At 40.9% G+C, this 26643-nt stretch overlaps 2 protein-coding genes across 9 annotated transcripts in view; one reads left to right on the plus strand and one right to left on the minus strand.

Annotated features, from left to right (window-relative positions):
* Window positions 1-13024, plus strand: part of LOC113094060 (PDZ domain-containing protein 4-like) — a 34116-nt gene extending 21092 nt beyond the window's left edge. Inside the window, exons 2-7 of the mRNA XM_026259702.1 lie at window positions 5194-5456; window positions 6261-6351; window positions 6454-6552; window positions 8059-8121; window positions 8329-8430; window positions 10885-13024. Of these exons, the coding sequence (XP_026115487.1) occupies window positions 5194-5456; window positions 6261-6351; window positions 6454-6552; window positions 8059-8121; window positions 8329-8430; window positions 10885-12759 (2493 nt within the window). The 3' untranslated portion in view covers window positions 12760-13024. The remainder of the gene's footprint in view (window positions 1-5193; window positions 5457-6260; window positions 6352-6453; window positions 6553-8058; window positions 8122-8328; window positions 8431-10884) is intronic.
* Window positions 13025-15583: 2559 nt separating this feature from the next.
* Window positions 15584-26643, minus strand: part of LOC113094045 (ankyrin repeat and SAM domain-containing protein 1A-like) — a 96705-nt gene continuing 85645 nt past the window's right edge. For 3 of the 8 annotated variants that reach the window (XM_026259677.1, XM_026259679.1, XM_026259678.1), the window contains 6 exons: window positions 26443-26580; window positions 26193-26264; window positions 24473-24559; window positions 22608-22745; window positions 21051-21227; window positions 19071-19994 (listed from right to left, as the gene is read on the minus strand). In XM_026259677.1, the coding sequence (XP_026115462.1) occupies window positions 19890-19994; window positions 21051-21227; window positions 22608-22745; window positions 24473-24559; window positions 26193-26264; window positions 26443-26580 (717 nt within the window). In that variant the 3' untranslated portion in view covers window positions 19071-19889. Of the gene's footprint in view, window positions 17214-19069; window positions 19995-21050; window positions 21228-22607; window positions 22746-24472; window positions 24560-26192; window positions 26265-26442; window positions 26581-26643 lie in introns of those variants that run through there. The other 5 variants (XM_026259675.1, XR_003287967.1, XM_026259674.1 and 2 more) reach the window with 5 other exon arrangements.

A 26643-nucleotide genomic window follows, 5' to 3' on the forward strand; every position in this document is an offset into this window, starting at 1 on the left:
CCTGTACCAAATTGGATGATTATCTGATCGTGCTTCTCCCGAACTTTGTTAATAAAACCACATTTCACGAGTTCACCCTTACATCTAATCTGAAGGCAAATAGTAGGCATATTTTGGCGTGCTGTCCTGGGGGAGGGGTCCGGGCCCGGAGCATAGCCCGAACCCAAATAACTCCCCAAAAGAAGCTTAAAGCCATAGGACAGCAGCCAGAGAGATAAAATTTAGTTGCCCCCCAAAATATGCGTGTTGGGAAGAAAATGCAGAGCGACCTGGAGAGCCCGTGCAGTGTTCGACGAGAGCTGCGGCTCGCAACGTCTTACCAGCGAGCCCTCCATGCCGCTTATGGGAGGAGCACAATGCCAGATATCAAGAAATGAGGGACTCTTGCTGCCTCCGAAGGGAGCTGCGGCTCTGCTGCACCGGAAGGGAGAGTCCCTCTTGCGGCTGAGTACGAGGCGCGGTTTGTTGCATCTGATGGAGGGCTCTCACTGCGACTGAAGGGAGCCAGCGACTGTATCCCATCGGGAGGGAGATCCCTGGCCGCCATAGAGTATGCAACATAACTCGGACGGGGGGTTCACACTGCGACCGAAGGGAGCCGTGGGTCTGCTGCACCAGAAGGGAGAGCCCCGTCAGATGCTAAATAGGCAATGAGATTCGAGCCGCGGTTTGGCGCGTCGGATGAAGGGCTCCTAATGCAACCGAAGGGAGCCAGCGGCTGTACCCCATCGGGAGGGAGATCCCTAGCCATCGTGGAGCATGCAACATAACTCAGATGGGGGGTTCACACTGCGACCGAAGGGAGCTGTGGGTCTGCTGCACCGGAAGAGGAGCCCTAGTCCGATGCTGAGAAGGCAAAGAGACGCGACTGTTGGAGGGACTCCCGCTGCATCCGAAGGGAGCTGCGGCTCTGCTGCACCGGAAGGGGGAGTCCCCCATTGCGGGTTTATGGAGGCACGGTTTTTTGCCTCTGAGGGTTCTCCCAGCCTCCGTAGGGGGTTCGCAACTCTGCAGTAGGAGTGCTGCCCCGGAGGGGAGAGCCCTGATTGACGCTAACTAGAATACGACTGTTGGAGGGACTTTTGCTGCGTCCGAAGGGAGCTGCAGCTCTGCTGCACCGGAAAGGCGAGTCCCCCTTGCGATGCGAGGCATGGCTTGATGCGTCTGATGGAGGGCTCTCACTGCGACCGAAGGGAGCCAGCAGCTCTATTCCCCCGGGAGGGAGAACCCTATCCGCCCTTGAGCATGCAACATAACTCAGACGGGGGGTTCACCCTGCGACCGAAGGGAGCCGTGGGTCTGCTGCACCGGAAGGGAGAGCCCCATCAGATGCAGAATAGGCAAGAAGATTCGAGGAACGGTTTGATGCATCGGATGGAGGGCTCCTGCTGCGACCGAAGGGAGCCAGCGGCTGTGTTCCCCCGGGAGGGAGATCCCGGTCCGCCCTTGAGCATGCAACATAACTCAGACGGGGGGTTCACCCTGCGACCGAAGGGAGCCGTGGGTCTGCTGCACCGGTAGGGGAGCCCCGTCCGATACGGAGTAGGCAAGAAAACGCGACTGATGGAGGGACTCTCGCTGCGTCCGAAGGGAGCTGCGGCTCTGCTGCACCGGAAGGGATACCCCCATCTGCCGCTGAGCGCGCAGCGCAACTCAATGACAGATGAAAGGCTCACACTGCGACCGAAGGGAGCCACTGCCCAGCTGCACCGGAAGGGAGAGCCCTGTCCGATGCTGAAATAGGCAAGGAGATTGTAACGATGGCTGGAGGGCCCTTACTTTGGCCGAAGAAACGATAACTGAGAGGCTTCTATTATTCAAGTACACAACATGATTTAAGGAGGAATATATAAAATTTTTTTTTTTTTGTTGTTTTTTTTTTTTGTTTTTTTTTTAAATGTCTGATGAACAACAACCGAGGGCATCTATCGGATTATGTGAGAGGCCCCTTTTGAGCTGCTTAAGATTAGGGCTGAAACGATTCCTCGAGTAACGCGATTACGAAAAATGATGTAGGCAAATTCCTCTGCTTCGAAGCCTCTTTTAATTTATTCTAAATCTCACGTCGGGTTCTTTCGCAATGAATTTTTTTTTTTTTTTTTTTTTTTTTTTGAATGAATGAATTAATCAAAATAGGTAAAATGCACTTACATCCGATTCACGAATTAATATCTCTAAATATTAAGACGGAACAGTGTTTAAATGTAAATCCTGCATGTTCTGTGTGTCTCTGTTAATGAATGGAGCAGGAGCGCGACTTCCTTTTTCACACACACACTGAAGCGCGCATTACTCTCGCGGTAATTTCTGCGTCTGCTGTCTCACTAAATGAGGACTTGAACACATGAACAACATCTCCAGAACTGCTCTGACAGTCAGTTCATGAGCATTTGACTTTAAGTAAAACTAGCGTCACATCACATACACAGAACTGAAAAGGTACGTCAACCCGACTAAATAAAGGTCCGGGGTCCTGACATTTTATCCTACCCATCAGATTTACTGTGCATGCGCACATCAGTATAATTAAGCAACAACACATTTTGTTACTCGATTAATTTTTTTTTTTTTTAAACCAGAGTCGTTGATGAAATGAGGGTCCATCGTGAATTTAGATTGGGCGTTCCGGAGTTAGACAAAAGCGAGCCTGATGAGGTTGAATTGGAGAATGGACATAAAATATATATTTTTATTTATTTATTTATTTATTTATTTTTGAGGCTCTTGCGGCAGCGAGAATTGCGGCAGTAGGGAAGGATGGAAAGGGCTCCTGCGGGAGCAGACACTGCTATGGCAGTGGTGAAATATAGGTAGAGGCTCCTGCGGGAGCAGACACTGCTATGGCAGTGGTGAAATATAGGTAGAGGCTCCTGCGGGAGCAGACACTGCTGCGGCAGTGGTGAAATATAGGTAGAGGCTCCTGCGGGAGCAGACACTGCTGCGGCAGTGGTGAAATATAGGTAGAGGCTCCTGCGGGAGCAGACACTGCTGCGGCAGTGGTGAAATATAGGTAGAGGCTCCTGCGGGAGCAGACACTGCTGCGGCAGTGGTGAAATATAGGTAGAGGCTCCTGCGGGAGCAGACACTGCTGCGGCAGTGGTGAAATATAGGTAGAGGCTCCTGCGGGAGCAGACACTGCTGCGGCAGTGGTGAAATATAGGTAGAGGCTCCTGCGGGAGCAGACACTGCTGCGGCAGTGGTGAAATATAGGTAGAGGCTCCTGCGGGAGCAGACACTGCTGCGGCAGTGGTGAAATATAGGTAGAGGCTCCTGCGGGAGCAGACACTGCTGCGGCAGTGGTGAAATATAGGTAGAGGCTCCTGCGGGAGAAGACACTGCTGCGGCAGTGGTGAAATATAGGTAGAGGCTCCTGCGGGAGCAGACACTGCTGCGGCAGTGGTGAAATATAGGTAGAGGCTCCTGCGGGAGAAGACACTGCTGCGGCAGTGGTGAAATATAGGTAGAGGCTCCTGCGGAAGCGGAGACTGCTGCGGCAGTGAGGAAAAAACAGAAAAAGCTCCTGCAGGAGCGGACAATACTGCGGCGGTGGGGAGATACAGAGAAAGCTCCTGCGGAAGGATGGCTGAAGTGAGGATTGACCGTTACAGATAGATTGGGCATGATAGAAGAGTTAGCTATGGTAGATTAGGAGTTTTAGTGAAAGGGGATGAGCTGGCGTTAGAGGGGTTGGCTGAAGAGGGTTCGAGATAGATATATAAATAAATAAAATAATCGGCCTGACCAATAATAGGTCTTGGTACCCTCTGCCTTCTGGCAAATCTGGAGCTGGAGGCCACTGAACAGAAAAATGGTTAGTAGCATGAGGGAGCGGAAGAGTTGAGGGCGCGTTTACGAATGGAGGCGGCCTCACGTTTGCTTCAGCTGCTGTAGCTGTGGGTCGTGGGAAGGGGCTGGGGTGTGTGATGTCTTGAAGAACCTGTGTAGCCTGCACTGCTAGCAGAAGTAACAGGATGGAAATACTGAGATGTGCAGGCCCGTGTTGCAAGTAAAAGTAGCTTCATGCTTGCTTTGGCTGCTGTAGTTGTTGGCTGATTTGACAATTGCTCAAACCTTGTCTGAATTAATACAGTCCTGTTGGAAAAGCATCTTTTCCTCTTGTTTTGGCCTTCGGGCCCTTTTAAACAGCCTCCGGAGCAGATAAATTTGGGATGCTGTTTTCCTGTTGTAGTATGGACTGTGAAAATAGAGGCTTTGAAACAATGTAGCATGTTTAGTTTTATAAACCATTGTACCAATAGACATGTCTATAGCAGTAACGTTAATTGCAGTAATTCAAATTCAAGCCGTTTCTAAAGACATTTACTTTGCATGCTTTTCTGCCGAAAAACTGTCGTGGGACAGGAGGTAGGAAGACTGGATATATATACGCGTGCGTGCTATAAGATGATTAGCTAAACGAGATGCACCTGTATCAAATTGGATGATTATCTGATCGTGCTTCTCCCGAACTTTGTTAATAAAACCACATTTTTGGGCGAACTGTCCTTTTAAAAAAACCACATCTGGTACATGGGTGTGTTTATCAAACTAGTTTTGTTATGTACATCGATAAGCGTCCAACAGCTGTCCACTGTTAGTCAAACAAATGTCTCTCATACTAACAAACATTCAGTCTATGCATTTTTATGTTGAAATCATTCCCTCACATTGTCAAGGCTTCTTTCCTCAATGATCTTTTTCAGCATTAATGCAAGATATCATTTCCACTTTCCTTTTCAAATTTTCATGTATTATGTTCACATATATATTTTTCTATATTCATTGTAACATAATTTCTTTCTGTTATTGTAAAGCTGAATTATGACTTAAATCTATAAAAATATATAAAAATAACACTGGTCACAGCCACAATTTATTCATTAGAATTCATTAATTCATTTTTCAGATTCTCTCTTTGACGTATACAGGCTCTTTTTGTCTTCTGTATGTGCATTACCTATACAAATCATCTTAGCATGATTCTGAACTTGTTGCTAATGCATAAATGTGGGCAGTAATTTGATAACCATGTTTTTTCAGCTTATTTATTTATTATTTTTGGACTTGAGTTATGTAAAAGTATGTTTTCAAGTGCTTTCGTTTTAAAATATTGAAGAAAAATGGACAGCATGACCTGTTTAACTCGTCTAACATTTGAAGATTCGCTGCGGTGATGTGTGTGTGTTTGTCCAGGTGAACAGAGACCTGACTGGGCTCTCTCCGGAGCAGAGCCTGCATGCGCTGCGCTGCCGGAGGAGCGTGAGGTGGGGTCCGAGGAGGAAAGCAGCCGGACCTGGAGCTGCTGGAGCGACGGCGGTAATGACTGACTGTGTGGACAGCGGGACGCAGACAGATATCAGCTTCCAGCACATGGTGACATTAGGCAGACCCGTCCATCACAACAGTCCATCCCCTCCGCTGCCACCCATCCCAGAGCCATACCTCTTCAGCCAGCTGTGAGTACAGCTTTGAGAACAGACGTCACTGTTAGGGAACAGTACTAGCAAAATCACTGCTATTATGATCTATGTACATTATACATACAATACAAATAATTAGTCACACTACTGTTCAAAAGTTTGGGGGTCAGCAAGATTTTAACTTTTTTAAAGAATTTTCTTATGCTTATAAATCATTTGTTTGCTCGGAAATACAATAAAAACAGTAATAAAATTGTGAAATATTATTGCAATTTTAAAATGTAATTTTTCCTGTGATGTACAGCTGAATTTTCGTATAATGTCTCCAGTCTTCAGCGTCACATGATCCTTCAGAAATCAATCTAATATGCTGATTTGCTGCACAACAAACCTTTATGGTTATTATCAATGTTAAAAACAGTCGTGCTGCTTCATATATTTGACAGAAATCTTTACTTTCACTTTTGATCAATTTAATGCATCTTTGCTGAAAAAAACAAAACAAAAAACTCCAAACTTTTGAATGTTGTCTTTTTTTTTTTTTTGGTCAAGTGACAATATTTGAAATATTTGTACATATTTATGTGAGATGTGCATTGATTGTCATTATCATTGTCATGCATTGCAAAAATAGATAATTAACTACCTGATTAATTAACTACTTTGGTATAATGTTGAAAATGATACAATTAACAATTACATGCTTTGCCTCCAATAACGTGTTTCACTTACAAACACTAACGCTGGTCACAAAGTCACTTTTCCGTGACTTTTCATTTCTGTATGTCACTCTATTGGTTAATTCCATCTTTTGCTCTTTGATATGGTTTCTCTCCTCAGTCCTGCTGCAGACCATGTGTACTACGACCCAACGGACTACTTTGACATCAGTCAACATGAGGTGGACAGACAAGATGTCCTGGAGTATGAGGTCAGCACTGTTGAGGATACATTTGCTTTAGACTGAAATACAGCTGCAGAAGCGTCTCATCTGTGTGTGTGTTTAATTCTCTCACTATCTGTTTTCCTTTAGGAGGTGGAACTGTATAAGTCCTCTCAGCAAGATAAACTGGGTTTAATGGTGTGTTACCGCACTGACGATGAAGAGGATCTGGGTATCTATGTGGGTGAGGTGAGGAATGGGGAATAATGGGAACCTGCTGACCGATGAATTATGAATGAAGTCTGAGGGAGGACTGTGAACCTACGCCCTGATGTTTAACTGTTAGATAAATCATCCATTTAAATAAAACGTCACATTAAATCCAAAACACTGTATCAAAACATTGCTGTTTGAGCGTCCTGACACAGCTGACTCTGTGGCTCGACTGTTATGGTTTTTGTAAATTATTCCTCACCTTTAACTCAACATGTTTATATGGCAGAAATCACCCACTTAAAGCAAATGGTGTATTGTAAAGAAGTAATATAGGTTAAACATGCACAGGTGCTGTTGATCAGATGCATTTTAAACTAATCCTGTTTTTGAAAAAGAATAAAAACTTTTTGCATGGCTATTTTATAGTTTCAGAAATTAAAATATATGTTAAAAATATAACCATTAAGTTCCCAGTGTGCATTCGTTTCAGTATACACAGTAACTAGGTACATGCAACAGATATAAACTTGCATTTGTGAGGAAGGATAAAATAGGTGAATGTTATAGTTTTAAAAGTAGTCTATTTCATGCTGTAACTGCAGGGTTAATACAATACGTCCCCTATGAACTGCATACTGTATGTGAATATTATGTTGACCTATTGTCTAAATAAAACGTATGCTTTAAAAGTAGGGTAATCATAGTTTCATCCAGAGTCTGTCTGTTTGCTTCAAATGGCGTCTGATGACGTTATTCTATAAAAAAATTATTTGCATTCTAATTCTAACATCCAAAAGTAAAACAATATATATATTTTTCGATTATTATATGCCTTTTATCCAATTCTCTCAAAGAAAGAGTAAATATTGTTCCTATACAGATATCAAACATTGCAACAGTAAAAAACTTACCCTTAAAGGCAATAAAAGGATAATATTTGTCAGTTTTGTGTGTCCAGCTGCCATCATCTGAAGTCTTTGTGAGTGTTGGCATTATCTTAAAGGCACAAATTTTTAATTCTGTCTTTAATTACTCATGTTGCTCCAAAACCATAAGACCTTCGTTCATCTTCAGAACACAAATTAAGTTATTTTTTGATTAAATCTGAGTGTTTTCAGACTGCGTTCCCAAGCAGCAGCATCCACCTCCGAAAGTAATGACCACATTTATTGTATTTTGTGATATCTACTGCCAGATTTCCAGGAATTGGCTATTTTGTTCTCTTTGACTCCTTGGATACAAATGGCATGCTTTATTTGCGAATGTTTTATGCGATATTCCAATTTTGCGAATAAGTTAAACTGGATGGAATCCCAGCTAGTGACATAAGTTACAGACATTCATAAGCCAATCCATCAGATTAATCCGTGGATTCTGCACACCATGAAGGCGATTCAACACGTGTTTACCAAAACAGCTCCAAAAGGTTGCGTAGTTTGAATTATTTGGTAACAAACAGCTTGCATTTAACTGGAATATTCCTTAAAGATGTATGAGAGGTCAATATTAATACTATAACACTGTGACTTGTCGTTGCAGGTGAACCCTAATAGCATTGCTGCTAAAGATGGCCGAATCCGTGAGGGAGACCGAATACTGCAGGTAATTAAACCACTCTGATAGACAACCATTCAAGTTGAGTTGAGTTTAAGGGAAGAGGCTTGAACAACATTGTTTTTAATAGTGAGCCAGTAGAATACCGCATCCAAACACCTTCAACTAAATAAAACCATTTTATGCTATCTTATTAAAAATGATAGGCTTCTTACAGCTACATACATGTATTTGTGTATGTGTATTTGTGTTCAGATAAATGGGATGGATGTGCAGGACAGAGAGGAAGCAGTGGCCATCCTGACCAGAGAGGACAGCACCAACATCTCTCTGCTACTGGCACGAGCAGATATTGAGGTGAGACTCACCTTGAAGTCATTGGAATAAACCATAATAAACACTGTAGGCCTATCTTAGCACAGTCAGATATGATCACTTAGTTCAATTCAGTTAATTGCTTTGGCAGTGTTTCCTACAGAATTGTCTTATTGCAGCAGGGGGAGTGTAACTGAAAGACATGCAGTCAATTTACTGTCTTTGAATTGTTGTGCCTTTATCTCATTGCATTCAATTTGAAGCGTGAACACAAAATTGGAGGATATGGTTTATTTGGCTGTGGGTTTAGTTAGTGGCGCAGTGCCAGTGCTGGAAACAATGCACTTTGGTGAATGACAAAGTATTACTAAGGCTATTAACAGCCACAGATTTAATATTCAGACATTATATGAAGTGTATAATGGTCTGCTTAATCAAGCAGTAACAGACAAAGGTGTTTTAGTGTACAGGTGACCACATGGCTCTATTCTGTTCTCTGTTTACAATGAAACAGACAGGAGAGGTCAGAGTGACAGAAGCCCAGACGAGGAAATAAATGGATGGGAGAGAAAAAAAATAAAATGAAAGGACACACAGGGTCGGTTCGACAGTCTTTTGTTCTGCTCAAGGTTACGCTTGAGAGAGAAACACACTTCGAACATCTCATAATACACCACTTCCAACAGCGAGTCACCATGTCCATTTAATTTCCTTTGACAGATTTCCATAGCACCCTGAGACATCGGCTGTGTTCAGAATGGAATAATAAATACTGCTTGCTGAACACTGTGTATTACACTTATATACTGCCAACTCTTTAAAAAGATTCAAGCAGCAGTAGATCACATGACCACATTACATTGCAGGTTAACTAAGTGGCATCCATTTATCATATTGGAAATGATTTTCCATTTTTTATCACAATTTTGTATTGCCATATTAATTACTGCAGATACGGTTTAATGCAACACAATGAAATTGAAGGTCAACTTGGGTGCATTGCATTGTTGGATATAGTATACCATGCAGTGTTCATGATTAAAAACAGCTAATTCTGACAAGGTAAAAACATTAAATCAGATGACAAAGCTACAGCAGAGTAGAGAGAGAATTAAGATCAACAAACAAGTGTTTAAATCAACACACAGATGTTGATCAGTGTGACTCATCTTCATCGATTGGTCCCAAACCTCATTGTCTGTCAACATGCTTTAAAAACCAGATTTATCATCTTTAGCCCATGTGGAAGCCATAGCAACAGTCTGAATCCCATTGGTAAATATTTAAATAAAACATAATGCAAACCTCGGAGGAACGACCCGGTTCATGAATACAAACAAACCAAGTCAACATTTGAAGTCTGAGGCATGTTTATGAAGTTCATTTAGCTTGATGCATACAAGGGAAACAACGTAATCAAGATCTCGAAAAATACATCTTATTTGCATATAATAATCTTGATAAATTAAGTATAGAAAGATGCTGATCTGTCACCCACAAAGACAGATATTTATATTGATTAAAATGTACAGGTCTCAACAAGGTTATGTTGATGAAAATTGGTCTGAATAAGACCCATTTGGGTCCAGTTCTAAATAAAAAATCATTGTTAGTTGTATTCAATGTCTAGAATACTGTCAGATGTATTCATGAATTTGGCATAAAGTAAAAATCTAATTGTGATAATAATAATAATAATAATAAAACATTTAGTGGAAAATGATTAAAACCAGAGAGGAGATTCTACAGTTTTTAGGATTTGGGGTCAGTAGTACAGGTGTGTGTGTGTTCTGTGTTTTCTGGACGCTCCAGATTGTGTGTGAGCCCTTGGGCCAGTATATTCCCAGCACAGATGGCTCATTTGAGAAACCTCTCATGTTTAAATGTCTCCTACGACAGATGAGAAAAGACCCTACAGTCATTTACAGTGTCCAGACTTGGGCTTACTCAGACAAACACTGCCCTCTGCTGCTCAGGCAGGGACATTTTAATGTGTTTTCTGTTTTAATGTGTCATACCATTGGCCTGCAGTGTTACGCTCCAACCAGCTCTAAATCACCTGCCTGTCTAGAAGTTTCTAGTAATCCTGAAGACATTGGTAGCTGGTTCAGGTGTGTTTAATCTGTACAGGGCAGTCGACCTCCAGGCATGGAATATGACACCTCGAACCTAGACTAGTAGATCCCAGCCATGTACAGAGAACAGGTAGAACACGTTTTACATCATTTTACCTCCTTAAGGTTTTTTTTCTTCTCCTTAAGCTCAACAGCTCACTAGTAGAGACTCTAAGACTTAAAATGGGTGTGCGAGGTAAAGGAGTCATGCAAAATGTGCAGTTTTGGGGCTCCAGGACCGTAGCTGGGAACCACTGCTTTAGACCAATCAGAATGTTTATAGTCTAAACTCATTGCTCTGCACACAGTTCCTGGCATGATTTTAATATTTTCCTAATTTAGTTCTTTTCTTTTCCTATTTTGTAACATTCATTTTTGGCAGAATGAGGCTGATGATCTGGATTTGGAGTTGGGTATGGACCTGGATCTAGAAGACTTGGAAAATGTCTCTAACTCACCCAGCCCTCATCACCGAAGGCAAACTAGCTCTTTGCTGAGCGACATCAGTGGGGTCCGAGCTGCTCGGCCCAACTTGTGGCACACTGCGCTCAATAACAGCCAGGAGCTGGACAGCGGGGTGGGTCGTACAGATGAAAGTACACGCTGTGAAGAGTCCTCCGAGCTGGCTGACGATGCCACCAGCGCATGCACGACCAATGCCACCAATACACCTGGCAGTTTGCGCAAGTTCCGCACTGTTCAGCACGGATGGGAATACATCCACTACAGCAGTGACTCGCTGCTGGGGCCAGATGGGGAGGGAGCGGTGGATCACGGGGCTCCTGAATCACTAGGCTTGGTGACTAGCAGAGCACTGATGCCAGGGTTAACTGAAGAGGAATATGAACGTTACCGAGAGCTACTAGAGATCCGCTGCCTTTACGAGAAGAACGGAAATGCACTTTCCCTTTTGGATGGAAGGAACCATGGTGGAGGAGGAGGGGGTGATTTTGCAGGGGCAGGTGTTCCTATAGACACGAATTGTAACGAGAGCCTGATGCATCAGGAGATTGCCCTTCTAGATGAGGAAATACGCCACCTGGAGTTTAAGTGGCGTAATGTTTTGCGGGCTCAAAAGATGCAACAGTTGCGCCAACGCTGCCTGAAGGTCTGGCCAGCGGATGAAGATGATGATGAAGAAAAAGGAGCAAAGGCCAGGTGTGGAGGTGCAGAGGCGATCCACCATGACCTGTCGGATATCAACGAGATCCCAGAAAGGGAACGCTCTGATAAGGAGAGTACAAGCGCTTATAATACCGGCGGGGAAAGTTGCAGAAGCACACCTTTGGCAAGTGAACGACACCCTTCACTGTCTGGGGCTGGAGATTCCAGTGCCTCTGCAACCATGCGACCTCGGACGCCCCGTCACAGAACAAGCACAAGTAGGGATAAGAATCTAAACCTACCACCAGATGCCAAGAAAAAGAGTGAAGAAACAGCGGACAACAAAAACTCTACTCCAGCAAGGCTTCGGTCGTTATCCCGGAATGGCGGGAGTAGTAGAAAGGGCTTGGATGGAGCACGAAGGGGCTCCCATGCAAATGGGATCGTGAAAGGTGGAAGGAGTGCTGAAAACAGTCCATACTTGTCCCGTCGCCGCTGCAGTACCACGCTGCCTCAACGCTACCAGAGTTGCATGCAGTTGAGGGACGTGTCTATAAACGACAGTCCAGAATTAAGGGATGCCAATGAAAAGGTTCCTTCTCACTCCAATACCTTAACCTGTCTAAACAGAGACTCCACAGCTGCTCTTGCAACTTCTTTGATTATAACTTCTTCACTGCCTCCATCTTCACCTCAAATGGAGTGGAAGGTAAAGATCCGCAGCGATGGCTCACGTTATGTCGCTAAACGTCCGGTAAGAGACCGTTTGCTAAAGGCTCGTGCCATGAAGATTCGAGAAGAGCGCAGTGGGATGACCACGGACGATGATGCGGTCAGTGAAATGAAGATGGGACGCTATTGGAGCAAGGAGGAGCGTAAGCAGCAGCTGCTGAGAGCTCGCGAGCAACGGCGACGCCGTGAGTTCATGATGCAGAGCCGACTGGACTTCATGCGGGAGAAAGAGAAGGAACAAGACTCTGGACCTCAAGGACAGGCTTCTATACTTGAGCTGAGCCAGAAAAAGAGTATGAAGAAACGCAGCCGACGCATCCTGGACAACTGGATCACCATTCAGGAGCTGTTGGCACATGGGACCTGTTCTGTAGATGGGAAGAAAGTGTACAACCCTTTGCTATCAGTGACCACAGTTTAATAAATGGTGTGAAATGAGACCAAAAAGATATTTGAATTACAACGTTTACCAATTATTTGGGGTTCTCTGACAAAAATGCAGAGTAGTCAAGAAACAATTAATATAAATGTACAAGACAAAGGCTAATTGCAAATGAATGTAAATTTTTCATAATTAACATGAACTCTGGGAGCAGCTCTCTGTTCCTATCCAGGTGCTGGTCAAAGTTTGATAATTCCACTAATTCCATTCAAAAAGTGAAACTTGTATATTATATTTATTCATTACACACAGACTGATTTATTTAAAAAGTTTATTTCTTTAAATTTTGATGATTATAACTGACAACTAAGGAAAATCCCAATCTCAGAAAATTTTAATATTACTTAAGACCAATACAAAGAAAGGATTTTTAGAAATCTTGGACAACTGAAAAGTATGAGCATGAAAAGTATGAGCATGTACAGCACTTAGTTGTGGCTTCTTTTGCCTGAATTACTGCAGCAATGCGGCGTGGCATGGAGTGGATCAGTCTGTGGCACTGCTCAGGTGTTATGAGAGACCAGGTTGCTCTGATAGTGGCCTTCAGATCTTCTGCATTGTTGGGTCTGGCATATCACATCTTCCTCTTCACAATACCCGTATATGTTTTCTATGGGGTTAAGGTCAGGTGAGTTTGCTGGCCAATTAAGAAAAGGGATACCATGGTCCTTAAACCAGGTACTGGTAGCTTTGGCACTGTGTGCAGGAGCCAAGTCCTGTTGGAAAATGAAATCTGTATCTCCATAAAGTTGGTCAGCAGCAGGAAGCATGAAGTGCTCTCAAACTTTCTGGTATACGGCTGTGTTGACCTTGGACCTCAGAAAACACAGTGGACCAACCCCAGCAGATGACATGTTACCCCAAACCATCACTGACTGTGGAAACTTGACCTCAAGCAACGTGGATTGTGTGCCTCTCCTCTCTTCCTCCAGACTCTGGGACCTTGATTTCTAAAGGAAATGCAAAATTTACTTTCATCAGAGAACATAACTGTGGACCACTCAGCAGCAGTCCAGTCCTTTTTGAAGCGAGACGCTTCTGACGCTGTCTGTTGTTCAATAGTGGCTTGACACAAGGAATGTGAAGCTGAAACCCATGTCTTGCATACGTCTGTGTGTAGTGGTTCTTGAAGCACTGACTCCAGCTGCAGTCCACTCTTTGTGAATCTCCCCCACATTTTTAAATGGGTTTTGTTTCACAATCCTCTCCAGTGTGCGGTTATCCCTGTTGCTTGTACACTTCTTTCTACCACATCCTTTCCTTCCCTCTGCCTCTCTATTAATGTGCTTGGACACAGATCTCGGTGAACAGCCAGCCTCTTTTGCAATGACCTTTTGTGCCTTGCCCTCCTTGTGCAAGGTGCCAATGGTTGTCTTCCCCATGATTGTGTAGCCTACAGCACTAGACAGAGAGACCATTTAATTAAAGGCCTTTGCAGGGGTTTTGAGTTAATTAACTGATCAGAGTGTGGCACCAGATGTCCTCAATATTGGACCTTTTCATAATATTCTAATTTTCTGATATTCATGATATTGGGATTTTCCTTTGTTGTCAGTTATAATCATCAAACTTATAAGAAATAAACATTTGAAATATATGAGTCTGTGTGTAATGAATAAATAAACAAGTTTCACTTTTTTAATGGAATTAGTGAAATAAATCAACTTTTTGCTGATATTCTAATTATATGACCAGCACCTTTATATTGTTTTGATGCTTGAAATTTCAGTCACTCTCAGACTGTTACAATGCAGTGATGGTCTTGAGCATTTCCAAATGAGATATACACATTTTCTTTCATAAAAACTTAAATCTGAGAACATTTCATGATGAGAGAAAAAGTTCAAGGGCCTGTTGCTTAAACTAGGAGTGAGCTCTCTTTTTAAGACTACTTCTTGGTCAGAATAGGTTTTTATGTAGTGTTTATGCATTTATTTGTATGTTTTTGAGGATATTACAAAGTTAACCTGGTGATTGGTTAAGAAATTGCTGCTGTTGTTTTGGCTCAATTATGTATGGATTTCTTCACCTTTAAAGAATGAGCCATTACTTAACAGTTGACTTTTTGAGTTGATTTCACAATTTTAGAAGCATATTAATCCATTGAACAAAAGAACCAAACAGCACATTGACATCAAAAGTACAAAAAGCAGGACATTTTCAGCACACAGATATAGGCACAAGGTAATGTCAATTGTTAAACACTGACATTGTCCAAAGAAAATTACATGATTGTATATTTTTTGTGGTACCTTTGTCAACACAAAAAATATACAATCAAATCAGAACAAATCAGATGTTATCATCACTCTTAAAAAATATTTTGTTGCCAATTTGCAAAATCACATTTCAAACGTATTCTTTGATATTGTAAAAAGTATGCATGTTGTTGTCTGGGAAATGTTTAAATTATATCGTGTGTACTGTCAAGTGAAGTTTTTGCCATCTTTTCTGTAATACTGCTCAACAGGACAATTATATATTGTGTCCAAATTATCTTTTAACATCTTGCAGGTCTAAAATGAAGGAATTTCTGCTCCTAAATGGTTTTGAATAAAACTTTTGCAATTTCATTGACTTTCACCAATTATTTGCACAAAAAAAAAAAAAAAAAAAAAAAAAAAAAAACTCTAAACACTTCGATAAAGAAACAAATCACCTAAAATGCAATCAAAACACTACACAATGTCATTGTTTATGCTAAATAAAATGGTTTTGTAACTCAATACAAATTTACATTCATATGTAATATTCTTCTTTTGCCACAAAGGTTTTGGTAAGAAAAAAATGACAGGACACTGGATACCATCTCTTAATTTATTGGATGTACAATTATGAAAAATAATAATCATAAAAAAGACTGGAAGCCCAAGATTATTTACAATCGTTCTTTGATTCTGTGGCAAGGTCTCTCAGAGATTCCACTGTCACGGTCTCATGCTCACTTACATCATGATATGTTGAGCTTTAAAAAGACGTTCCTCTCTAGATATGACAAAAAAAACATGACCAAAAAGTTAAAGAAAAAAAATAAAAATACATACAATACATACATATACATATATAGAGAGAATTATCTATAAAAGCAGAATCATTCAAGTATCAAAAAACAGACCACCCAGGATTACTTTACAATTTGATATTGTTTACATTTTAATCATTTTACCAAGAATATGTCACCGTTGTATTCGCTAACGTGATTAGTTGTGCAAACACTGCGGCTGTTACAGGTGCTAGCATTAGCATCTGCTTCTATTTAGCACTATACCCATTTTTAACGTACCATGTTAAAAACGATGAAAAAAAAGAAGAGAAAAATCTAAATAAAAAGTACCAGACCTAAAATCCTTGTAAACTAGGGCTAAAATGTATACAGGAATATTTCCCATCTACAACTTATGTTTCTGCATTATTAGCTACACAAAACATAAGCGCAAGTTCGTCCATGACAGAGGATTATGCAAATTTAAAAAAAAAATTCAAACTTTTCATCCATTTCATTTTCATTTTTTTAGACATACCCTGCTTTCTGCAACTTAATCACTAAAGCAAAGACACAAAACTCTACACATAAAAACAACTCGCTGTTGTTTGTAGTGTCACATTAACGCCATTGTTTTGCATTAGAAATCACAGTATACGTGTAAGAGTCACTACAAGAACCAGGATCTGGACTGTAGCATTCTCATTCCATCATAAACATATTAACTTAATAATAGTGTACCATAAGACGTCACAACATAATCAACAGTTTCTCTCCGTAACCTTCAAAGGCCAAACCTTTCCTATTGAAACTCATACCATAGTTCACAATTCTCATGTGTGAATGGTCTTGCCACTTGACTTAAAAATACTGACCCTAAGAATCAAAGAGCTCAACTTACAGATGGACTGATCTTAACTGGACATCAAAAGACAAGGCAGTACTCTCTAATCAGTGTTTGCCTGAACGGGAATCAGTGTTTCCAACTCAATGGGTTTATTTTCGAAGTTATCAGACAAAATAAAAGCATCTACACTTTGTGAGATGAAAGACCACAGACAAAACGAAAGCGTGTCGACGGTCGCTTCACAATGAAAACAAAACAATCTCAAAGAAATCAAAGTGAAGACTGAGCGTACAGTGACTGCTGAGAGTTTCCAGTGTCAGAGAGCTTCTGAAATCTGATCAAAGCCAGATGTTTTTCAGAGGAAGAGGTTTTGTTAAGTGTTTGAGTGGACGGGACTCTTTTTGTTTGTTTTTGGCTCGTGTGTTTACGGTGAAAGCCTGATGATGGATGGGAGGATCTCACTGCAGGTGTGAGGAGACTTCTGACACTTAACATAGATCTATATAAACACACACACACACTACAAGTGATGTCTCATCCACAGTCATGCTGTCACTGGCATCCCAACTTTCCTTTCTGTCTGGCATCCGACACAGCGGTCAGCTACAGAGAGACACACACACATACACAGGGTTAAAAGAAATCAAACGAATAAAGTGTGGGATCTAATCAACATGCTGATGCCATTTACAACAGAGATGTCAAACGTACAAAATGAAGGTGGAAAGAAAAAAGCTGAAGCCGATCTTATTTTTTTCTCTTTGTCCTGAAATCTTCTCCTCTTTGGACCATAAAGACTCTGATGGTTGATGAAAACTTCTTGATACTCTCAGCTGCCTGATCTGACTAGATCTACCCAACTGAATATTCAACAGTATTCTCACTGAATTGGATACAAACAACATTTCAGTTATACATATGTGATTTAACTTAACACATTCAGACTGTGGTTCTGTTTGTTGTCAGTTAGCTTGTTATTTTTCATTAAGAATGAAATACACTGCATGAATGTTGCCCAGATTTTTGCTATGATTTAGCAAATTGACACTAGCTGCCAAAGGTTAGCGCTGACTTTCGTAAAGAAAATCTCGTATGATGGGTACACACTCCCATCTTCAGACGATATTTCATATGCATGTGTTAATGCCACCGTGCTTTGCTCAAATCAGGCTTTATTTTGTGATATGATCAGGATGTAATTACATAATCTGGTTCAAAAGGATGATGCACCATTGTTTATTGGGCATTACAGATGACTAGCCTTTAGGGTCCAAGGGAATAGGATTTGAGGAAAGGACAGCAACAGAAAAAGCAGATTGTTCAGAAAAAATGAGAGAGAAAAAAATATAATATAAATGGTATGAACTTGTAAATGCTTAAGCACCCATAATTCATGTGATCACATGAGGATTGTTAAGGCTTGTGAAGAATATATGCATATAATTCCACCTTTAAATCCATAAGACCAGAAAATAAAACCCAAACCACAGCTCGAACTTTACAAACCCATGTTCACCACAGCACTGACTTTAGTCTGCTTTAAACAGCTCTTACTACTTTTTACTTTGATTCCTTGACATCGGACACATTTTGAGCAGGCGGTGTGTTCAGACACCTCTGTGTGATTTGGTTCAGACGTTTAGGCCCAGCCTAGTTCTCCAACTCAGACTTAAGACAACATCAAATCACAGTGCTCTACGCAAATCCATAAACTGGAGGCAAATTACATGTACAGTGAGGTACTTCGATCCAATTCAGTTAACTTCTAATGCACTGGAGCAGGCTTCTGCCAGCGGTCTAATGTCTCATCTAATGTCTCGTGAGGGGAGGACAGAACGTGTATCATCTATCAGATGTGCATAGGAACATAACTGGACTAAATAAAATCCATCTAGTCCTCACAGCCCATTATAAAAGGTTTAGATGCCAGTATGCAAGATAAAAGAAGCCCAACAAGTGATAATCTGATAATCTACTGGCACTTTCCACAAAACAGGTACAAAATGGGGCTTAAAACCTGTGAAGTCCTTTTGTGTCTTCATAGCAAAGTGAAAAGAGCTTAGCCTTCAGAAGACTTTGTCCATCAACCAAAAACTGTGCAGTTATTATGAGATGATTATACAAATATTCCTTATAAATCAATTCCTGTTTAAATACAGTTAAAAAACCTGATTTATGTTTTTTATTAAATAAATTACATTTTATTAAGATAAATAAAACAATAAAAAAATAGATATTAAATCAACTAATAAAATAAAAACAAACTAATAAAAAAATACATTCACTACATTCACTTAAATTAATAAAAAATACATTTACAAAAAATGTAAACAAAAAACAAAATAAAACAAAAAAACAACATAAAATAGAACATGAAAAAATATAAATAAAATATGAAATAAAATAAAACAGTAGTTGAAGTTGACAATAATAGTCAATACTAATTTGTGAAAAAAATAAAAATGCTGATTTTTTTTTTTTTTTTGAAGTAAATGACATTTCACTCAAATTGTGGGACATTTATGTTTAAATGTGTTTAACTGTTTTGGTAATTAAAGTCAATAAATTATTAATTTGGTAATTTATTTAGGTCAATTAAAACACCCCTTTATTTTTACATCTTTCTCACATGTTTCCTCATTAGTTCTATTTCTAAATGTTTCATCTGTGCCTTTACTGCATGAAAAAATAAATGTAAAAAAATTACGGGACACCAAAATGTACCGTATTGATGGAAAGTGCTTTATATCGTAATCCTTGGCGGCGGGGACTGTTTTGATCTGATGCTACATGTTTAGTGGAGTCCAGGTGTTTGAGCTCAGACTGAAGAAGAGGAAGAGGAAGTCTTCATCAGTGTCTCACAGCGGTCGACGCCTGGAGCAGACCAGCACCACAGAAGGGGAGAAGAGAGACAGACTAGTTAAGAGAAGAAAAACTGAGTGAGAAATGGAGGGAGGGTCCTTTGAGCAGGATGGAGTAGGAAATGTTAGTTTCTTCACGACTGAAGCAGGAAGGTTAAACGACAGCACTGGTCCTCAGCAGAGCTTTACTTTGGTTTCAAACCAGTTAGGAAACGACTACAGGTGAGAGGGGCTCCTACCTGAACCAACTTAAAGGGCTACGTCAGGACAGAGAGAACAGCCAGAGCTGTGTGAGACAGACGGAGAACAGAGAGGAGGCTTCTGTGTGCAGGACAGCGAGGGGGAAGGAGTTCGGTCACAGTCTATCTAGAGAGTGAAGGCACGGAGCGAGAGGAAAGGGTGCGAGGGGGCGGTCCGGTCAGAATATGGTGGTCTCGTACTTGGTGCTGACGGTGCGCTTGGGATCTTTGGAGTCCAGGATCCAGGTTGCACTGCTCTGAGCGTCCACATCCATCGCTTCCACCTGAAACAGCAGAGGAGACACGTAAATACCCTGTGTGTAACTCCTCAAAGAACCAGCAGGGGGCTCCGCAGTGCTGCAGGCGCTGCTCAGAAGGATCGGTCACAGAAAGAGAGGAACCATGGGAGTTTGAGCTACTGAAGTAATAAAGGACCAACACAGAAATAGAGCGGAGGAAAGTGTAAAGAATGAGAAGAAGAATACAGCTGAACTGAAGAGCAGTGACCGGACTACAAACACAGACAGACAGAGGATCATTTCACTTTAGGATTCAGCGGTCAGTTTTTTGTTTTTCTGATTCAATTTGGTAAAGAAAAGCTAGCTTTCAAACTAATTATATAACATTGTATATTTGTTCATATCGAAAAAAAATATATTAGTATTATAATTAGGCTAGTTTTTGCATATGTCTGCATGTGTTTGCATACTGTATGTTCATTTTGTTTAAGAAAATGATATTTTTATAAGCAAGGATGCATTCATTTCATAAAAAAAATTAAATAGAGACATTTAGAATGTTTGAAAACATTTCTATTACAAATAAAAGCTGTCGAAATTTCTATTCATCAAAGATTCATGAACAATATTTTCAGTTTTCAACAAAAACATTAAAAGGCAATGTTTTAAACATTGATCATAATCAGAAATGTTTCTTGAGAAGCATATCAGCATATGAGAATGATGCTGAAAATACAGCTTTGATCACAGAAATAAAGCAGATTTTAAAATATATTCACATAGAAAACATTTTTAAACTGTAATAATATTTCACAATATTATGATTTTATTACTAGGTTTTTGATTAAATAGACAACACTGGTGAGCAAAAAGACTGATCTTACAAACATTTAAACAATCTTACTAACTCACACTGTAGTGAACCTCACAAAGTGTCTAAAAACAAAACTCTGGAATATTTAGTTAGATTTGATGTTACAAAACTGTGTGTGTGTGTGTGTTTGTGTGTGTATGGGTGTGTGTTTGTATGTGTGTGTGTGTGTGTGTACGGGTGTGTGTTTGTATGCGTGTGTGTGTGTGTGTGTGTGTGTGCGCTCTCACCCCTGACTTGCGCATGCTCCCTCGTGGTTTGGGGACAGGTCTGCTGCTCTTGGTCTGGATGATCTCGGTGGCTCCGGCTGCGCTCGGCTGTTGTCTGGTCCTCTGGGCCTGCAGGGCCAGCTGATAGGCCACTTCAAACGCCTGTCCCAGTGTCAGGATGATCTCATAGGTCAGGTTCTGTCGGGAGGTGGAGACACGCTGATTTAGGATCATGAAGAAGTACTTAAACCACTATTAAGAAATGATCAAAGTATTCAAATGATTTCAATCCATCTTCAGAAGTCTCTTTAATAGCCTCATCAACAGCATCATCCATCAATACATTCATACAGGCCTCCAACATTATTCTGCACTTAAGAGGCTTGTGAACTCAATAAGCTTAGCTATGTCATATAGAGCAGCTTTTTATATAATTACACATCAGAGAGTCTCTGAAAAGTTAAGACCAGGACGGCTGTAGATACTGTTGAGTGTAATGAAAGATATGGAAACACTGATTTTTTTCTTCTTTTCTAATCTGTCAAAAACAAACACTGTAGTATTGAAAATAAACTTGCAGATCCTCCACAAAAAAAAAAGAAGGAAAAAAAGGGCTTGTAAGTTCAGCCGGTTTCTTTTTTCTTAACAAGCTTTTGAAGACAAGAGTATTACATATCTAACGCGGTCTACAAATAACATCATTTGACACAATCAGAATGGAAGGGAACTCAAATTTTAGAGCATCTAAAAAGGAATGTCTGGCCCTTTTTTGCTTTCATATGAAATGAATTATTAATTAAATCTAAATTAATAAAGCAGCAGGCTGTGTAAATAAACTCTGGAACCAGGATTATTCAATGTAGTCCAGATGCATGCAAACATTACAATGTCTTTAATGTCAATTTTGATCAAAACCAAAATGAAATTTCTATATTAAAAAGTAATTCAAATGTATTTTCAAAAGATATATTCATTGTCTAATCAACTCTTAACTAAAATAAAAATGTATCAATCGCAGTATATCAATTGTTGCAATAATCACCTGATCAGTTCTAATAATCACATGATTTGTGTATTATCAAATGTACTGCTAGCTGCAGCTCTATTAGAGTCCGGCTGTAAGTATTTGAGGCAATGATAGGTCTAGTGTGTGTCTGTATCATTCAGGCAGATGTATTATCAATGTCATTTTAATGGGCTGCTGCTCACAACCTCTCCTATAAAACTCATTGTGATACTATCAGAAGCCTGGCAATTGGCCCACGGCGCTCTGCACACCACAGAGAGAGAGAGAGAGAGAGAGAGACTCTTAATGCCCCCCAAAAATGAGTATTTCAGAGCATTAGTTCTCATTTGCTGGTCATTAAACAGGTCTGTACTGACCATCACAGACAGCAGGGAAAAAAATAAGAAGAAATGCAAATTTGGGGGTTTTCAATTAATTTTACATCTGCAAAAAGAAACAAAAGTGATGTGTTTTTGAGACACTGTAAATCAGTACACAGAACTGAAGCAAAGCAGCTGAGAACTACTAATGTAGGAAGCGCTCATCTCTTAAACAGTGTATGTTTGTCTCACCACGTCTATGGTGCTGAACACGTGGCAGTAATGATGGCTGCTCTGCAGATCTTTAGTGATGTAAGCAAACGTGCAGAGGTCCTCTGGGTCCTGAGCCGCACAAGATATGTTCCTGATCTCATGTTCTGCAATGATGTTCTGCACACACAAACCAAAGTGACATTAGCCAACAGATCCAAGAATTTCAGCAAAAGCAAACAAACAAAAACGCCTTACTACTACTACAGTTCTCACATGAATAATTAAAACAATCAATATCTGTTGATACTGATGAATACAATTAGATGCATGGGATAGATTGGGTGAAGTAATTGGATGGAGCGACAGACTGGATTGATGGATGGATGGACAGATAGAATAGATTGGGTAGACAGGATGGGATGGGATGGCTTGATGAATGGATGGGATGGATTGAATGGATTGGGAGGATGGGAAGGAAGGATGGCATAGTATAGATTGGGTGTAGAGATGGATGGGTGGAGAGATATATGGATGGGATGGACTGGGTGGAGAGATGGATGAGTAGATGGATGGGATGGACTGGGTGGAGAGATGGATGAGTAGATGGATGGGATGTACTGGGTGGAGAGATGGATGGTGGGATGGATTGAATGGATTGGGAGGATGGGAAGGAATGGATGGCATAGTATGGATTGGGTGTAGAGATGGATGGGTGGATGGATGGGTGGAGAGATAGATGGTGGGATGGATGGGTGGAGAGATGGACTGGGTGGAGAGATAGATGGATGGGATGGACTGGGTGGAAAGATGGATGGATGAGATGGACTAGGTGGAGAGATGGATGGTGGGATGGATGGGTGGAGAGATAGATGGATGAGATGGACTGGGTGGAGAGATGGATGGTTTGATGGACTGGGTGTAGAGATGGATGGTGGATGGTGGGATGGATGGGATGGACTGGGTGGAGAGATGGATGGGTGGAGAGATAGATGGATGAGATGGACTGGGTGGAGAGATGGATGGTGGGATGGATGGGTGGAGAGATGGATGGTTTGATGGACTGGGTGTAGAGATGGATGGTGGATGGTGGGATGGATGGGTGGAGAGATAGATGGATGGGATGGACTGGGTGGAGAGATGGATGGGTGGAGAGATAGATGGATGAGATGGACTGGGTGGAGAGATGGATGGTGGGATGGATGGGTGGAGAGATGGATGGTTTGATGGACTGGGTGTAGAGATGGATGGTGGATGGTGGGATGGATGGGTGGAGAGATAGATGGATGGGATGGACTGGGTGGAGAGATGGATGGGTGGAGAGATAGATGGATGAGATGGACTGGGTGGAGAGATGGATGGTGGGATGGATGGGTGGAGAGATGGATGGTTTGATGGACTGGGTGTAGAGATGGATGGGTGTATGGTGGGATGGATGGGTGGAGAGATAGATGGATGGGATGGACTGGGTGGAGAGATGGGTGTTGGGATGGATGGGTGGAGAGATGGAAGGTTTGATGGATTGGGTGGAGAGATGGAAGGGTGGAGATGGACAGATGATCTCATTACTGAAATCAGTTTCCTAAAACTACCTCAAAATATTTTATAGTTTTTACCATAACAATGATCAATTAATGTCAATGCAATGCCTACTGACTCAAAAATGAATAAAACTTTAACAAAAACAAAAAATACAACTAGGAGCCTCTATCAGACACCTGTGACCTTTAGCATTGAGAATATGACAAAGAGCTCAAGATCAGCCAAGAGTCACTCCATAAATCTGAGTTCCTCAGTGCGCCTGTTTATCAGTCATGTGACGCCCGTGAGCCAGAGGCTTCAGTTTAATGACCCGCTCTTTATCTGCCTGCTCGGGGGGGAATGACAGAGGGGGATGATGTCATCACCTTGTTGACAGCATCAATGAATTTCACACCCTTGTACGTGATGGAGAGGACGATGGTGGGGATCTTCCTCATCTGTTCTGTCGACCTCTGAGAGAGAGAGAGAGAGAGAGAGAGAGAGAGAGAGAGAGAGAGAGAGAGAGAGAGAGAGAGAGAGAGTTATAGGACATTTGTTAATGTGTTTCAGAACATATGGGGTTAATATAATACTCAGAATATTTCAATACAAATGCATTGATCGAATGATTGTATGGCAAACACCATAACATATTTTGTTCCAAAATTTTCAATACTGTAAAACAGGGTCCCACTAGGGGGCCTCAGCAAACATCCAAAGGAGGCACAGGATGGCTTAAAAGTATTTAAATTAATACAGCTTTATTATTATATTAAATAGTTTACTGTAACTACATTAAAAGGTTTAAAAATTGAATAATATTCAGTTTTCATGCGGCTTCAAAACTTCTGGTTCAATTAACAATCAACACTTTCAGTTTCTGTTAATACAAATTCTGAAACAAGCAGCTTCATCACAGCTGCAGGGAAAAAAATGGATATAATATCTTTTTATTAATATATATTGAAACCTTCATACGTTATGTTGAACAGTGGACAGCCCTGAATCTAAAAGGTTGAGAACCACTGCAGTTAAAAACAAACAAACTAACAAATAAATAAAAATAAATAGTAAACAATATTAAAATATAGTATTAGACACCATGCACCATAACAGTATTTGTTGTAATAAACAATGTATTTTTACCCATGTTTATTATTGTTATTATTATTCCCCATTTATAATTAAAGTCTCTGGGGTATATTTGTAGCAATGTATGGGTCAAAATGACCAAATTTTTTTTTTTAGGATATTAGGATATTAAGTAAAGATCATGTTCCATGAAGACATTTTGAAAATGTCCTACTGTAAACATCTTCAACGGTGATTTTCTCAGTATTTAGATTTAATTGCATCCTCAGATTCCAGGTTTTCTAATAGTTGCATCTCAGCCAAATATCGTCTGATCCTAACAAACCATACATCAATCGAAAGCTTATTTATTCAAATTTCAGATGATATATGATGATCTCGATTAATAAAAAAAAATTGACACTTAAGATTTAAGGTTTTGTGGTTCAGGGTCACAAATATCAATAAAAAAAAAATGAATTAGTAATGTAAATTACAGTAATGAGGAATTAAGTTAAAATGTACTTAATTTTCACGAAAATCAATGTCATGATGCTAAAAGCCTTAATAGTCCTTAAAATGTTTTATTATTATTATCATTAATATTTTGGGATGAGATGTGTCCAGTTTCATTGTAAGATTTACCAATGGCCAATGCAAATATTTAAGGGACAGATTTCTTAAAGACCTGTAGTTTGTGTCTTGTCATGAAGTGTGGCTGAACATCTCTGCACTGACCAGCTGAGCAAACCGATCTGCTTGATTATTAATCACAACAGTCTGTCTCTCACACACAGGACAGTGCAATGAAGCGCCAGTCCATTTTCCACTTTCTGCATGGACCTTGTTAGCCAAATATTATGAAACTGTCCTTTTTTGCGCTAGTGCCCCGTGGAGGACTCGCATGGGTGGCATTTTCTCTGACAGCGCTGCTTGCTGCCCGTTCCAGAATATAATACTAATGTCAGCGTCCTGGCGTGACTCCTCACAGGAGACCTTGAGCTCCCATTGGCTGAAGACTCTGTGAACACCTACCCTCATTTTAGCACAGGCGTCCTGCGTTGACTCTGTTCCTCTTAGTTCTTTAATGAGCATCGAGCCCAGATACTGCAGAATGAGCAGAAAGACAGGGAGAGACACAGATTTCAGTTTCAGTGACAAACAGTTAAATCACATTATCGAAACACAATCAAGGGTTCGGATGATTTCATAACCCGTCCCCTCAATATGAGTTATGACCCTATTATTATATAAAGAGGCTGTTGTGCGATAGAAATATCATTACGTTGGCCTCGTAGCCGCATGATTCGAAGATGAGCTTCTCGGGCTGATGGTGCCAGTTCTGGACCGGTGTGTACGGCGCCGCCTGACTCGGGGGTCGTAAGGTCAAGCGAGGCTCCCGTTGACGTTCCTCAAATCTCTCCTTTAGAGAGGAAGAACAATTTCAGGATAAGCTGAACCTAATGTGCATGATTTGAGCAGAAAC

This window comes from Carassius auratus, unplaced genomic scaffold (genome assembly GCF_003368295.1).
Source record: "Carassius auratus strain Wakin unplaced genomic scaffold, ASM336829v1 scaf_tig00215236, whole genome shotgun sequence".
NCBI lineage: Eukaryota > Metazoa > Chordata > Actinopteri > Cypriniformes > Cyprinidae > Carassius > Carassius auratus.